This window comes from Anabrus simplex, chromosome 2 (genome assembly GCF_040414725.1).
Source record: "Anabrus simplex isolate iqAnaSimp1 chromosome 2, ASM4041472v1, whole genome shotgun sequence".
NCBI lineage: Eukaryota > Metazoa > Arthropoda > Insecta > Orthoptera > Tettigoniidae > Anabrus > Anabrus simplex.
This window is the reverse complement of record NC_090266.1, coordinates 2,773,486-2,788,885: the sequence shown is the minus strand read 5'-3', so window position 1 is coordinate 2,788,885 and position 15,400 is coordinate 2,773,486. Positions and strand designations below refer to the sequence as shown.

The window sequence follows — 15,400 nt, the reverse complement described above, 5'->3', positions numbered from 1 at the left end:
CCAAAACGTTGCAAGAATGGAACCTCTCGCCAGGCCACCGCCATACTCGGAGACGATAATCATTCAGAGTAGTTCAGAACAACGATTCACCGCTGAACACAAGGCGACGCTATTCATCAGAAGCCAATGATTCACGGTCGCGGCACCACTCCAAACGGAGCCGCTTTTGTTGTGGTGTCAGCGGCAGTCTACGCATGGGCCGGAAATGCCCTAGTCCGTCTGCTGCTAGTCTCCGACCAACGGTGCGCGATGACACAGTATGTTGCACTTCATCATAGATGGCAGGTGCAGATGTGAGGGGATTACAATGTGCTCAATGGATAATCCGACGTTCCTCCTTTGTGATATTTAGACGTGGTCGACCGGAAACTTGACATTATACGATTAGACCAGCCGGCCAAACGGAGAGCCAAAAGAACTCATGTCAGGTGCTGATAACTCCATCATAGTGAGCACTCAACATCTGAGGCTCTTCACGCACTTTATATAACAACACAAAACACAGACAAGAATAACGCACGCTGATGGACGCTCTACCTCTCACAGAGAATACTTTAACTCTAGTACCCGCCGATGATGTGTACGTGTCAGGCAGTGTATAGTGGGTACTTACATTTCCTAACCAGTTTCTGTTTTCACACTCCTCAACAATTTCCTTAAATCCATCTTACATTCTGTTCACACATTTATCTCCCATTTTCCACTGATAATAATTGCTTTTTACAAATTTCCCGTGTCTTATCAGCCATATGGTATTGCCTTATAGCCATAATTTTGAGACATTTCTATCACATTTCAAGAACAGGTCAAATTTCACGCTACTGTATCTACATATTCAAAATTTTATAACGCAGCCTGTTTCTGTGAATAACAGATAGACCCTCGATATATGTTTTCCAAGGTCGTGTCTTTGGAACTCAATAGGACGTCCAGTACTCACGCAATTCAGTTTTAATCAATGTAAGTGATAAATATCCCTTACCTGAATAACTTTAGAGTATTTAAAGACTGCTTGATTCGTAGCACAACATCGATGACATCACTCTCGAAGATGGATGTTGGGTCAATATATCGTCTGGCCTGGAAAAGATCGAATCAATTACAGATTTTGCACAACAATTGGAGAGAAGACAAAAGTTAACATTATTTACAGAAAACTACGGTAGTACTGTAATTATACGGTTTCTGCAGCATACGGAACCTGCTCTGATCCGGAGAGTGACGTCACAACGTGGTGTGTGTTGCTAGCTAAGAGCGTGCCCGTAACCGTATTTGGCTAAGAGAGCGCTCTTAACCTCACTTGAGAGCTGGCTACGAGTTCAGGCTGAACCTCACAGATCACGGGTTCGACCCTATGCTTAAGGGCTTAAGACCCAAGTTCGATGACAAAAAGCACAAGCTGGACCCAACTGTTAACGTGATTATAGTCAAGACTGTAAGCTTAACCTAACAGGTACAGATTCTACCCCAAGCTTAACCTCATAGGTCATGGATTCGATCCTACGCTTATGGGCTTTATCTTTACAGACCCAAGTTTGATACCAAAGAATGCCAGCTTAACCTGACTGCCAACGTGATTATGGAGAAGAATTCAGCTTAACCTTACAGGCACGCATTTGACGACAGGCTTAACCTTACAAGGGCGTTACAGATTCTAGTTTGACTAGATAAGATGAGACATGGTCCAGGGTCTTTGATGCTGAGGTAGGTGGAAGCTGAACTTGAAACAAGATGGCGGCAACTCATCGGAATAGGGAGAAGGTTAAAGGCGTATTACATATGCTTTATTCATAGGGGCATAACGCTGAAACACAACATTAAGTCTTCAAACTGAACGACTGCACAAAGGGCAAAAGGGAAAATGGGCAGAAGCAAAGAAGAGCAAAATAACAATAGGGAGAAAGGCAAAAGGGCAAGACGGCAAAAGGGAATGACAAAAGATCAAAAGGGAGAAGGGGAAGAAAGGCAAAATGGAATGAACAGAAGGGCAGAAGGGAAGAAGATCAAAAATGCAAAAGAGCAAAAGGGAAGAATTGAAAAGGGGCAAATGAGCAGAACGGAATGAACATATGGTAAAAGATGCAAAATGTCAAAAGGGAATGAACAAAAGGACAAAAGGGCAAAAGGGCAGAAGGGAAAATTGGCAAATGGGCAGAGACACAAAGGAGCACAAGGGCAGAAGGGCAAAAGGGAACGAAATATGGTCTGGCGCTTAGAGATGAACTTGGAAAAGATGGTGACACGGGACTAGAAAGATGGTGTAAGGTTTAATATATGTGCTTTATTCACAGGGACATAACTTTAGAAAAGAGTTTAAACTCTTGAGTTCAGATTCGAAAATCTGTTCGTGCTACTTAAAGAGCTTAGTACCTACAGAATAAGCTAACATTTGTCAGACATGTTATTAGAACTAAATATTTTAAAATGTGTGCATGGTATAATACTCACCTGTAGCACCAGCTGCACACATGTTCGTTGATAAAAATAGAAATTGGATTGAGGTAATAGGAGTAGTGATTAAAGGACAGACTTATCGAAATAACTGAATTATGTTTTTAGTTTATCACAATGTATTATCATGATTGAGATACGGATTTACTACATACGAAGTCTGGTAGCGTTAGATTAACACCTTTACAGATCTTTTATAACAGTAAATATGTACGGTATATTCACAAAATTATGTATAACACACTAGGATATATACAGATATCTGTAAAGTAAGACAGCTTAAAATTAGCGTTTACTACAAAGTACATAGTTCTAGTTTATTATTTATAAAGATTATTTACACACGCACAGGATAGGTTATATATGGAAACCAAGTTGAACTGCCTTATTTGAAGTAGTGCCTATCAATACTACTGTGCCCCCAGGCTAGAGTGTTGGTAGAATTTGGAATAACAAAACATTTACAATCTTCATTCTTAAGTGCTACTTTATTAATTAAACGATTGTACAACTGATATTTCTTGATTGTAATAACATCCATTTGCTTATATAAAATAGGTGGATTATGAAGTAAAATGTTTTCATAATTTTGTAAACTTAGCTCATTCTGAACTACATTACTTTAATACCTTTTATTCTGCTTATGGGTGGTTTATTTAAATGCATAATCCAATACGATTTAGATTTCATCATCATCATCATCATCATCACTAGCGCGACAGCCCTTTGTTAGCCTTGGCCTTCTGAAGAATCTTTCCCCATTCTTTCCTGTTAAGAGCAGACCTCCTCCAGTTCTTGTTTCCAATTATCTGTACATACTCTCTCACCCCTTCTTCCCTCCTTAATTTTGGTCTGCCAACTTTCCTGATTCCTTCTAGCACAGCATTAGATATCTTCTTTATCATTCTGTCATTAGCACACAGCACATGTCCTGCCCACTCCAACGTTCTGATCACAATGTTTGGTTCGTTATATAAATTGTATAATTCATTATTATATCTTCTTCTCTAGACACAATGTTCTTCCACTGGCCCTAAAATTTGCCTCAAAATCCTTCTTTCAAATATACCGAGCTGTCTTTCATCAGATTTTGAGAGTGTCCATATGTTAATACAGGCTTTACTAAAACTTTATACATCAGGACTTTGCTTTTCCTGAACAGTAGCTTAGATTTCAGATATTTTCTGAGGCCATGATAGCACCTGCTAGCAGACAGTATACGTATCTGGATTTCAGAACTAACAATTTTCTTGGAATTAACTTCTGATCCAAGATAGGTAAAGCTACGCACAACATCAAACTTATACGAGCCAATTTCTATGAATGTAGACCCACTAGGGTAGTATTTCTTGCTTACGGGCATGTACTTACTTTTCCCTTCATTAATCTGTAAATGCTGCTATTTTGAGGCTTGTGAAAGCTTCTTTCAATGCCCTTGGTGTTCTTGCGATTAAATCAATATCGTCTGCATATGCCAAAATTTGAAATGATTTATAAAAGATGGTTCCCCTTGTGTTTATACTTGCATCTCTAACAACTTTCTCCAAAGCTAAATTGAACAAAAGGCATATAATGAATCCCCTTGCCTAACTCAGTTCTTGGTCATTACAGCACTTGATAACATATTCTGGATGTTAATTTGATTACATCGTAGCTTTCACAAGGGCGATCAATTTCTTAGGGATCACAAACTCTTCCATTGCTACATAGAGATTACTTCTATCAATACTGTCATAGGCTGATTTGAAGTCAATGAAGGGATGGTATGTATCTATTCAAAATTCTTTACATTTTTCAAGTATCTGCGAATTGTGAAGATCTGATCTATAGTAGATCTTCCTTGGCGAAATCCGCATTGATAGTCACCAACCGCATTTTCCACGTAAGAAACCAATCTGCTAAAGAGAATATTGGAAAATATTTTATAAGCAATGAATAAAAAGCAATTACCTCTAGAGTTAGAGCACATCGTGATATCACCTTTCTTATGCATCGGGAAGATGATACCTACATTCCATTCATCAGGGATTGTTTCAGCTACCCATATCTTGGCCACTTGTTTGTGAAAGTGCTTAACAAATTCTTTTCCACCATTTTTCACAAGCTCTGACTGTATTAAATCAATTCGCGGGGCTTTGTTATTCTTTAACTTCTTAATGCCAAGCTCGACTTCCTCAATAGTACATATCGGTACTTCTATGGCTGATTTCCTTGTATGTACAGGAGGTAAGGTTACTCGGTTATCACCTGGACTTTCATTCAACGGTTCATCAAGATATTGGGCCCATTTTTCTAGTATTGCTTCCTCACTACCCAGTGTTATCCCATCTTCACCTCTACACAAACTTGTTCTAGGCTGGAAATCCTTACGACTTTTATTTAAATTATGATAGAAAGCTCTCACACCATTCATCCCTTTCAACCGTTCCATTTCTTCTAATTCTTTCCTTTCATACTGTCTCTTTTTCTTCTTGTACAATCTCTTTTCTTCTCTTATGGAAGTTCTGTACTCTTCCACTGCTTTTCGGGTGTGGTTCCTCTGTTGCGTTCTCTTGTATGATTCATTTTTTAAGGTTGTTGCTTGTGCACACCCTTCAACCAACAAATCGTTGTGCCAGACTTTCTCTTCCCTTCCTATAACTTAATTTGCAGTTTTTAATATTGCGTCTTTAAGATTCTTCCAGATGTCATCAATACTCTCACTGTTAGTTACATCGGTCAGGGCCTCATTAAGCAAGCTAGCATATCTGAGAGCAGTTTCGGGCTCCTTCAGCAGAGCACTGTTGAACATTCTTACATTGGATCCATGTACCTTTCTTGCGTTGGATCTTCGGCTTCTAGTAGTTGCTACCACAAGGTAGTGGTCAGAGTCAATATTGACCCCCCTATAACTTCTAAGGTCCATCAAGTTAGAGAAGTGTCTTGCACCTATTAGGAGGTGGTCTATTTGGTTAAAAGTACTTCCATTTGGAGACTTCCATGTCATTTTATGTATGTCCTTGTGATTAAAAGTTATACTTCCCACTACCATATTTCTCGAGGATGCAAAATGTATAAGCCTGGTTCCATTACCATTAGAAATATCATGCAAGCTATATTTTCCGATCAAAGGTCTGTATTCGTCTTCCTTTCCTATCTTCGCATTGAAATCCGCGAAGATTATATTACAGTCCGCTCTTAGGCACTCATTATAAATTTCATCCAATTCATCGTAAAATGAATAATTATCTTCGTCGCTTTTCCCTCAGCTGGAACATGTGCACTGATAAGACTGTAATTGAAGAACTTCCCTCTAATTCTAAGTCTGCACAATCTATGCGATTTTGCCCGAAAATCCATGGTAAGATGTTTTATTTGCTTATTGACAATAAAACCAGTACCTAACATGTGATCCTTCATGTGGCAGCTATAGAAGACCATGTGATTTCTCCTCTGTATCACTCCTTCACCAATCCATCTCACTTCTTGAATAGCAATAATATCTAGTCGATACACATCCAGTTGATCGAGCAACTTTCTTGGGTTTCCAGCTTAGTAAAGGGTTAAAACATTCCACGAACCAATTCTCAAGTCCTTTATACGTTTTCGAGGCAGTAGTAAAAAGGTCAGGCCGGCTATTTCCTATTCAGATTTCATAACGAGAGTTTTTTACAGATTGGGTTGTTAGCCCAACGCCAACCCCCAGCAGTCTTGGAGGGCCGATGTTTTCTTTCGGGGTTGTCTCCCTTAGCTGGTGGGTCCCATTTTGAAGCGTTGGGAACTCGCTTTTTCGCCCTTACATGACTTAGTTGCGTACACGCAGTGTACCCGTTGCCCAGGGACCACGGCTTGGACTTGCATGTATCGGACTTGGTAGGAATAAATGGCATTTCCTGTGCTTCATTAGTACACTTTCACCAGCAAGAAGTGAACTCACAGGACCACACACTACCCCTTCGGCCCCCACGATTTAGGTTTAGTGCCTACAAATGAATCTGGGACATTTCCAGGACATTTGTCTTTCATTTTGCCTAGAACTTCCTTGTCGAATAATGGTAAATTATAGATGTTATTTTGATGATAGTTACTAGTATCATACCTACCTAAGACCGGCTTTACATCATTTTATCTGTCCCCAATTTTGATTTGGTAAATAAATGAATCGATATCTGTGAGTAGTATAATAAGCGGGCTCGGCGGCCACCGCCACCGCAGACTCCCAGAACCCACCTCCACCACCACCACAGCCAGAGGCCTCCTCCTCCACCAACACCCGCGAGAAATTTGAATTTGTATACAAAGCCACGTGCTTTTTGACAGACAACAACGCATCGCTAACCTCAGTACTGCCATCTTGACGGGCCTAAACCTCAGTAGTGCCAACTTAACCTAACTAGCGCGAGGTAAACAAAGCCACGTGTTTTTTGACAGCCACGTGCTTTTTGACAGACAACAACGCATCCCTAACCTCAGTACTGCCATCTTGACGGGCCTAAACCTCAGTAGTACCAACGTAACCTAACTAGCGCGAGATAAACAAATCCACGTGCTTTTTGACAGCCACGTGCTTTTTTGACAGCTGTCATCCGCCCTCTTTAAACCACAGAGCACTGTACTGCCCTCTTTATCGCAGTAGCTGCAAATTCGTCACCTGTCATCGGCAGTGCTGCCATCTTGGCGGGCCTAAACCTTAGTGCTACCAACTTAACCTCACTAGCGTGAGATAAACAAATCCACGTGCTTTTTTGACAACTGTCATCCGCCATCTTTAAACCACAGACCACTGTGCTGCCCTCTTTATCGCAGTAGCTGAAAATTCGTCACCTGTCATCCGCAGTGCTGCCATTTTAACGGGCCTAAACCTTAGTGCTACCAACTTAACCTCACTAGCGCGAGATTAGAATCGGTAAACAAATCCACGTGCTGTTTGACAGCTGTCATCCGCCATCTTTAATCTATAGACCACAGTGGTGCTCTCTTTAGCTACTTACCTTTGAAATGTGGTGGCGGATAATTTGAAAAATGCATTTCGACAGCAGCCATCTTTAATCTAGAGAGCACCGTGCTGCCCTCTTTAGGTAGATACCTTTGAAATGTGGTGGCAGGCAATTCCACATGACAGCAGCCATCTTTAATCAAGGGAGCACCGTGCTGCCCTCTATGTGGTGGCGGCAATTTGAAAAATTCTACATGCTTTTGTTTGGAAACAAACTCACGCGCTTTTTTGACAGCCGTCATCCGCCATCTTTAATCAACAGAGCACAGTGCTGCCCTCTTTAGCTAGATACCTTTGAAATGTGGTGGCGGCAAATTCCACGTGCTCTTGTTTGGAAACAAAGCTGTGTGCTTTTTTGACAGCTGACATCCGCCATCTTTAATCTATAGAGCACAGTGCTGCCCTCTTTAGCTACTTACCTTTGAAATGTGGTACGTAACAGCTGTCATCCGCAGAGCTGCCATCTTAACGGGCCTACACCTTAGTGCTACCAACTTAACCTTACTAGCGCGAGATTTGAATCGGTAAACAAATCCACGTGCTTTTTGACAGCTGTCATCCACCATCTTTAATCCATAGAGCACAGTGGTGCCCTTTTTAACTACTCACCTTTGAAATGTGGTGGCGGATAATTTGAAAAATACTTTTTGATAGCAGCCATCTTTAATCCAGAGAGCACCGTGCTGCCCTCTTTAGCTAGATACCTGTGGTGGCAGGCATTTCCACGTGACAGCAGCCATCTTTAATAAAGAGGGCACCGTGCTGCCCTCTTTGTGGCGGTGGCAAATTCCACGTGCTTTACAAACTCACGTGCTTTTTTCTGACAGCTGTCATCCGCCATCTTGCATCACAAACCTCAGTGCTGCGCTCTTTAGCTAGTTACCTTTCAAATATGGTGACGGCAATTTGAAAAATTCTATGTGCTCTTGTTTGAAAACAAAGCCACGTGCATTTTGACAGCTGTCATCCACCATCTTTAATCAATAGAGCACTGTGCTGCTATCATGCGGGCAATTTCGTCAGCTGTCATCCGATATCTTTAATCTACAGAGCACCGTGCTGCCATCTATGTAGTAGCGGGCAAATTGAAAAGTTCTGTTAGCTGTCATCCGACATCTTTAATCAAGAGAGCACCGTGCTGCCATCTTTAGCTAGATACCTTTGAAATGTGGTGGCGGCAATTTGAAAAATTCTATGTGCTCTTGTTTAGTAAACAAAGCCACGTGCTTTTTTTGACAGCTGTCATCCACCATATATAATCAATAGAGCACCGTGCTGCTCTCTGTAGTAGCGGGCAATTTGAAAAGTTCTGTTAGCTGTCATCCGCCATCTTTAATCAAGAGAGCACCGTGCTGCCATCTTTAGCTAGATACCTTTGAAATGTGGTGGCGGCAAATTGAAAAATTCTACGTGCACGTGTTTAGTAAACAATCTCACGCGCTTTTTGTCAGCTGTCATTAGCCATCTTTAATCTATGGAGCTCAGTGCTACACTCTTTAGGTACATACCTTTGAAATATGGAGGCGGATAATTTAAAAAGAAAAATTCTACATCAGCGATCTCTCGACGCTAATTGCACAAGATGGTGGCTATACATGACTCCTTAAGGGTGCTTGTGCAAGATGGCCGCTATACATAGGTTCTTATGAGACTCCCCTTGGATGCTTGCGCAAGATGGCGGTTATGCAAGGCTCCTTATGAGACGCCCTACAGATGCTTGCGCAAGATGGCGGTTGCTCTTATGAGGCGGCTTTAGGGTCCTTGCACAAGATGGCTAGAGATGCCCTAAGGATGCTTGCGCAAGATGGCGGACGCAAGATGGCAGCTATACACGACTCCTTATGAGACGCCTTAAGGGTGCTTGCGCAAGATGGCTGCTGCTCTTATGAAGAAAGCTAGCTTAGGGGCTAACGTGTCGTGCTAGTTCGATTCATTAAATTTGGGGCTTAAATGCATAATGTTAAATATCTCGAAAACGGTGCATTGTAGAGCAAAACGGACAAACTTTTTCTACCCAATACCTCGGTTCGCAGTATGGTGAACAAGTAAAACATAGTCTAATGATGAGATCAACCGTTCGGTTCTAACTTAGGCCCTTTGGCATTAGCTCTGTTTCAGCTTGTAATGAAGCAAGTCTTCGTAACATGATCAGGTCTAGCTATGGTAGAGAGTATAACGTACCGTGCAGGTTCGATTCATTACATTTGGGGCTTAAATGCAAAATGATAAATATCTCGAAAACGGACAAAATTTTTCTACCTGATACCTAGATTTGCAGTATCAGGAACATGATAGCATAAGAAAAACATAGTCTAATGATGAGATCGACGGTTCGATTCCTACTTAGGCCCTTTGGCATTGGCAGCTATCTATTTCTACAAGATGGCGGCTATACATAGCTTCTTATGAGACAGCTTAAGTGCGCTTGCACAAGATGACTGCTGCTCTTATGAGACGCCCTAGGGTTGCTTGCGGGAGGTAGCAGCGACAAGACGATGACTATACACAGCTGCTTATGATACGGCCTAGAGGTGCTTACTCAAGATGGTGGCTGCTCTGATGAAGAAAGCTAGCTTTGCATCGTGCAGGTAGTTTTACAGCACTAAACCTCATACATTTGAAATGTGGTGGCGGGTAATTTGAAAAATTCGACGTGCTTTCTCATAAGCTGTTAAGGCCTCCTCTTATGTCAAGGCATAGCTCTATCGAACAAGTTTAAACCTGCATCGGAATAGCTAGAGTAAGCACGTGCTGCAGTGATGACGTCATTAAGCATGTTTAGACTTGCAAATCACAGAAGAAACGTAACAAAGCTGGAATCGAAAACTGCACTCTATGCCGTTAACTTTATCATGTGATCGGAACATTGATTGAAGTATTTAGAACACTAAATAAGTAGAACCGAACACTGTACTCGATACAACATGTGTTTAGAACATGACAGGGGATACCTTTGTTCTAAGAAGATTAGTTTACCGCACATTCCTTGTAGGGCTAATAGGCTAAGATGCTAATGGGCAAAAGGGCTAAAGGGCTAAAGGGCTAAAGAGCTAAAGGGCTAAAGGAGCAACAACCTCATCGATCGCTATCAGTAAGAACGCTTGTACTTTGTTAAGTGTAGAAAATTAATCTTTATTTGTAAATGGTTTCATGTTCAGAACAAGGAATGGAACCTAGGGCTTACGTTACCTAATAAAATCCCCGAGGTGCGATGAGTTACGTTTTTCGAACTAGTGTTTGGAACACTGACCTTTTCAAGATGATAGCAGAGAGTTTATCAATGTTCTGTTGTTGGATTATAAATTCCTCGCTACAACATGCATAAGGTGGCAGCCTTGAGGTTTACTGCCGTAAAGATTACAAGAGTGAGGTTAACGATGTTCCGTTGTTGGATAATAATTTCCGCGCTATAACATGCATAAGGTGGCAGCCTTGAGGTTTACCGCCGTAAAGATGGCAGCAGTGAGGTTAGCGACGCTCTATTGTCCTTCAAAGTGAGGTTAGAGTTCGTCAAGAAGACAGCTGTCAAAAAAGCACGTGGCTATGTTTACCAAACAAGAGCACGTGGTCGTGACGTCACGGTCACGTAATCAATCCTTAGCTCGACGTCTTTAAGAGCAGCATTAGGATTAGCTATGCTTAAATGTCTTGGGAACAGAGCAGCAGTGTGAATTGCCATGTTTCAAAGCGTGTACACATCACCTATCGATTTTACATGCATCGACCATCGAACTAAATTTCATCCGCTAGATCGTGCTGCTATCTTAGCATAACCTATACCCATAAAATGAAATTACAATGAGTAGCCATGTTTCAAAGCGTGTACACATCACCTATCGTTTTTACATGCATCGACCATCGAACTAAACTTCATCCGCTAGATCGTGCTGCTATCTTAGCATAACCTATACCCATAAAATTAAAGTACAATGAATAGCCATGTTTCAAAGCGTGTACACATTACCTATCGATTTTGCATGCATCGACTCTCGTACTAAACTTCTTCCGCTAGATTGTGCTGCTATCTTACCATAACCTATACGCGTGACCTTAAAGTACAATGAATAGCCATGTTTCGAAGCGTGTACACATTACCTATCGACTTTGCATGCAACAAATATCGTACTAAACTTCTTCCGCTAGGTTGTGCTGCTATCTTAGCATAACTAATACGCATGAACTTAAAGTATAAAGAATAGCCATGTTTCAAAGCGTGTACACATTACTTATTGATTTTGCATTCATCGAATCTCGTACTGAACTTCTTCCGCTAGATTGTGCTGCTATCTTAGCATAACCTATACCCATGAACTTAAAGTACAATGAATAGCCATGTTCCAAAGCGTGTCCACATCAACAATCGAATTTGCATGTATCGACTCTCGTACTAAACTTCTGCAGGTAGATTGTGCTGTTATCTTAGCATAACTAAGACGCATGAACTTAAAGTACAAAGAATAGCTATGTCTCAAAGCGCGTACACATTACCTATCGATTTTGCAAGTATCGACTCTCGTACTAAACTTCTTCCGATAGATTGTGCTGCTATCTTAGCATTACCTATACGCATGACCTTAAGGTACAAAGAATAGCCATGTTTCAAAGCGTGTACACAGTACCTATCGACTTTGCATGCAACAAATATCGTACTAAACTTCTTGCGCTAGATTGTGCTGCTATCTTAGCATAACCTGTACGCATGAACTTGAAGTACAAAGAATAGCCTTGTTTCAAAGCATGTACACATTACCTAATGATTCTGCATGAAACGACTATCATACTAAACATTTTCCACTAGATTGTGCTAAAATCGTGTAAGTGTGCTGCTATCTTAGCATAACCTATCGATTTTACATGCATCGACTATCGTACTAGACTTCTTCCGCTAGAGCATCTAGCAATCGCTTTTTTGTACCCCTAACCCATGTGCACGAACTTAAAGCACAAAGAAGAGCTATGTTCTAAAGCGTGTACACATCACCTATCGATAATGTATGTATCGAATATCGTACTAAACTTCTCCTGCCAGAGCGTACGACTATCGCTTGTGTGTGCCCGAACTTAAAGCATAAAGAATAGCAATGTATAAAAATCTTGTAAACAAAGCAGCAGCATTAAGTATAGCCATGTTTAAATGCGTGTACACATCATGTATCCATGATGCGCGCAGTACTAAACTTATTCCATTAGAATGTACAAAGTTCGCATGTGTTTGTGTTGCTATCTTAGCATAGCCTATATGCATGAACTTAAAGCATAAAGAATAGATATCTGTAAAAAATCTTGTGAACATAGCACAATGTTTACTACGTAGGTGTAGACATTGAACTTTGCATGCTGAGGCAGCATAGTACGTGACCGTGACGTCACGACCACGTGCTCTTGTTTGGTAAAAACAGCCACGTGCTTTTTTGACAGCTGTCTTCTTGACGAACCCTAACCTCATTTTGAAGGACAATAGAGCGTCGCTAACCTCACTGCTGCCATCTCTACGGCGGTAAACCTCAAGGCTGCCACCTTATCCATGTTATAGCGCAGAATTTAATATCCAACAACGGAACATTGTTAACCTCACTCTTGTCACCTTTACGGCAGTAAACCTCAAGGCTGCCACCTTTTGCATGTTGTAGCGCGGAATTTATAATCCAACAACAGAACATTGATAAACTCTCTGCTATCATCTTGAAAAGGTCAGTGTTCCAAACACTAGTTCGAAAAACGTAACTCATCGCACCTCGGGGATTTTATTAGGTAAGACGTAACCCCCAGGTTCCATTCCTTGTTCTGAACATGAAACCATTTACAAATAAAGATTAATTTTCTACACTTAACAAAGTACAAGCGTTCTTGCTGATAGCGTTCGAAGAGGTTGTTGCTCCTTTAGCCTTTTAGCCCTTTAGCCCTTTAGTCTTTTTGCCCATTAGCCTCTTTGCCTATTAGCCCTACAAGGAATGTGCGGTAAACTAATCTTCTTAGAACAAAGGTAACCCCTGACATGTTCTAAACACATGTTGTATCGAGTACAGTGTTCGGTTCTACTTATTTAGTGTTCTAAACTCTTCAATCAATGTTCCGATCACATGATAAAGTTAATGGCATAGAGTGCAGTTTTCGATTCCAGGCTTGTTACGTTTCTTCTGTGATTTTCAAGTCTAAACATGCTTAAAGACGTCATTACTGCAGCACGTGCTTACTCTAGCTATTCCGATGCAGGTTTAAACTTGTTCGATCGAGCTATGCCTTGACATAAGAGGAGGCCTTAACAGCTTATGAAAAAGCACGTCGAATTTTTCAAATTACCCGCCACCACATTTCAAATGTATGAGGTTTAGTGCTGTAAAAATACCTGCACGATGCAAAGCTAGCTTTCTTCATCAGAGCAGACATCATCTTGAGTAAGCACCTCTAGGCCGTATCATAAGCAGCTGTGTATAGTCATCGTCTTGTCGCTGCTACCTCCCGCAAGCACCCCTAATGCGTCTCATAAGAGCAGCAGTCATCTTGTGCAAGCGCACTTAAGCTGTCTCATAAGAAGATATGTATGGCCGCCATCTTGTAGAAATAGATAGCTGCCAATGCCAAAGGGCCTAAGTAGGAATCGAACCGTCGATCTCATCATTAGACTATGTTTTTCTTATGCTATCATGTTCCTGATACTGCAAATCTAGGTATCAGGTAGAAAAATTTTGTCCGTTTTCGAGATATTTAACATTTTGCATTTAAGCCCCAAATGTAATGAATCGAACCTGCACGGTACGTTATACTCTCTACCATAGCTAGACCTGATAATGTTACGAAGACTTACTTCATTACAAGCTGAAACAGAGCTAATGCCAAAGGGCCTAAGTTAGAACCGAACGGTTGATCTCATCATTAGACTATGTTTTACTTGTTCGCCATACTGCGAACCGAGGTATTGGGTAGAAAAATTTTGTCCGTTTTGCTCTACAATGCACCGCTTTCGAGATATTTAACATTATGCATTTAAGATCCAAATTTAATTAATCGGACTAGCACGACACGTTAGCCTCTAAGCTAGCTTTCTTCATAAGAGCAGCAGCCATCTTGCGCAAGCACCCTTAAGGCGTCTCATAAGGAGTCGTGTATAGCCGCCATCTTGCGTCCGCCATCTTGCGCAAGCATCCTTAGGGCATCTCTAGCCATCTTGTGCAAGGACCCTTAAGCCGCCTCAAAGAGCAACCGCCATCTTGCGCAAGCATCTGTAGGGCGTCTCATAAGGAGCCTTGTACAACCGCCATCTTGCGCAAGCATCCCAAGGGAGTCTCATAAGAACCTATGCATAGCGGCCATCTTGCATAAGCACCCTTAAGGAGTCATGTATAGCAACCATCTTGTGCAATTAGCGTCGAGAGATCGCTGATGTAGAATTTTCCTTTTTAAATTATCCGCCACCATATTTCAAAGGTATGTACCTAAAGAGTGTAGCACTGAGCTCTATAGATTAAAGATGGCGGATGACAGCTGAAAAAAGCGCGTGAGTTTGTTTACTAAACAAGAGCACGTAGAATTTTTTCAAATTGCCGCCACCACATTTCAAAGGTATCTAGCTAAGGATGGCAGCACGGTGCTCTCTTGATTAAAGATGGCGGATGCCAGCTAACAGAACTTTACTAATTGCTCGCTACTGCAGAGAGCAGCACGGTGCTCTATTTATTAAAGATGGTGGATGACAGCTGTCAAAAAAAGCACGTGGCTTTGTTTACTAAACAAGAGCACATAGATTTTTCAAATTGCCGCCACCACATTTCAAAGGTAACTAGCTAAAGATGGCAGCACGGTGCTCTCTTGATTAAAGATGTCGGATAACAGCTAACAGAACTTTTCAAACTGCCCGCTACTACATAGAGGGCAACACGATGCTCTGTAGATTAAAGATGGCGGATGACAGCTGACGAAATTGCCCGCATGATAGCAGCACAGTGCTCTATTGATTAAAGATGGTGGATGACAGCT

The 15,400-nt window shown here is 41.4% G+C and overlaps 1 protein-coding gene across 1 annotated transcript in view; it reads right to left on the bottom strand.

Moving 5' to 3' along the window:
- Positions 1-15,400, bottom strand: part of LOC136863901 (dynein beta chain, ciliary-like) — a 5,220,903-nt gene that overhangs the window by 4,684,060 nt on the left and 521,443 nt on the right. Inside the window, exon 8 of the mRNA XM_068226514.1 lies at positions 983-1,080. Within this exon, the coding sequence (XP_068082615.1) occupies positions 983-1,080 (98 nt within the window). The remainder of the gene's footprint in view (positions 1-982; positions 1,081-15,400) is intronic.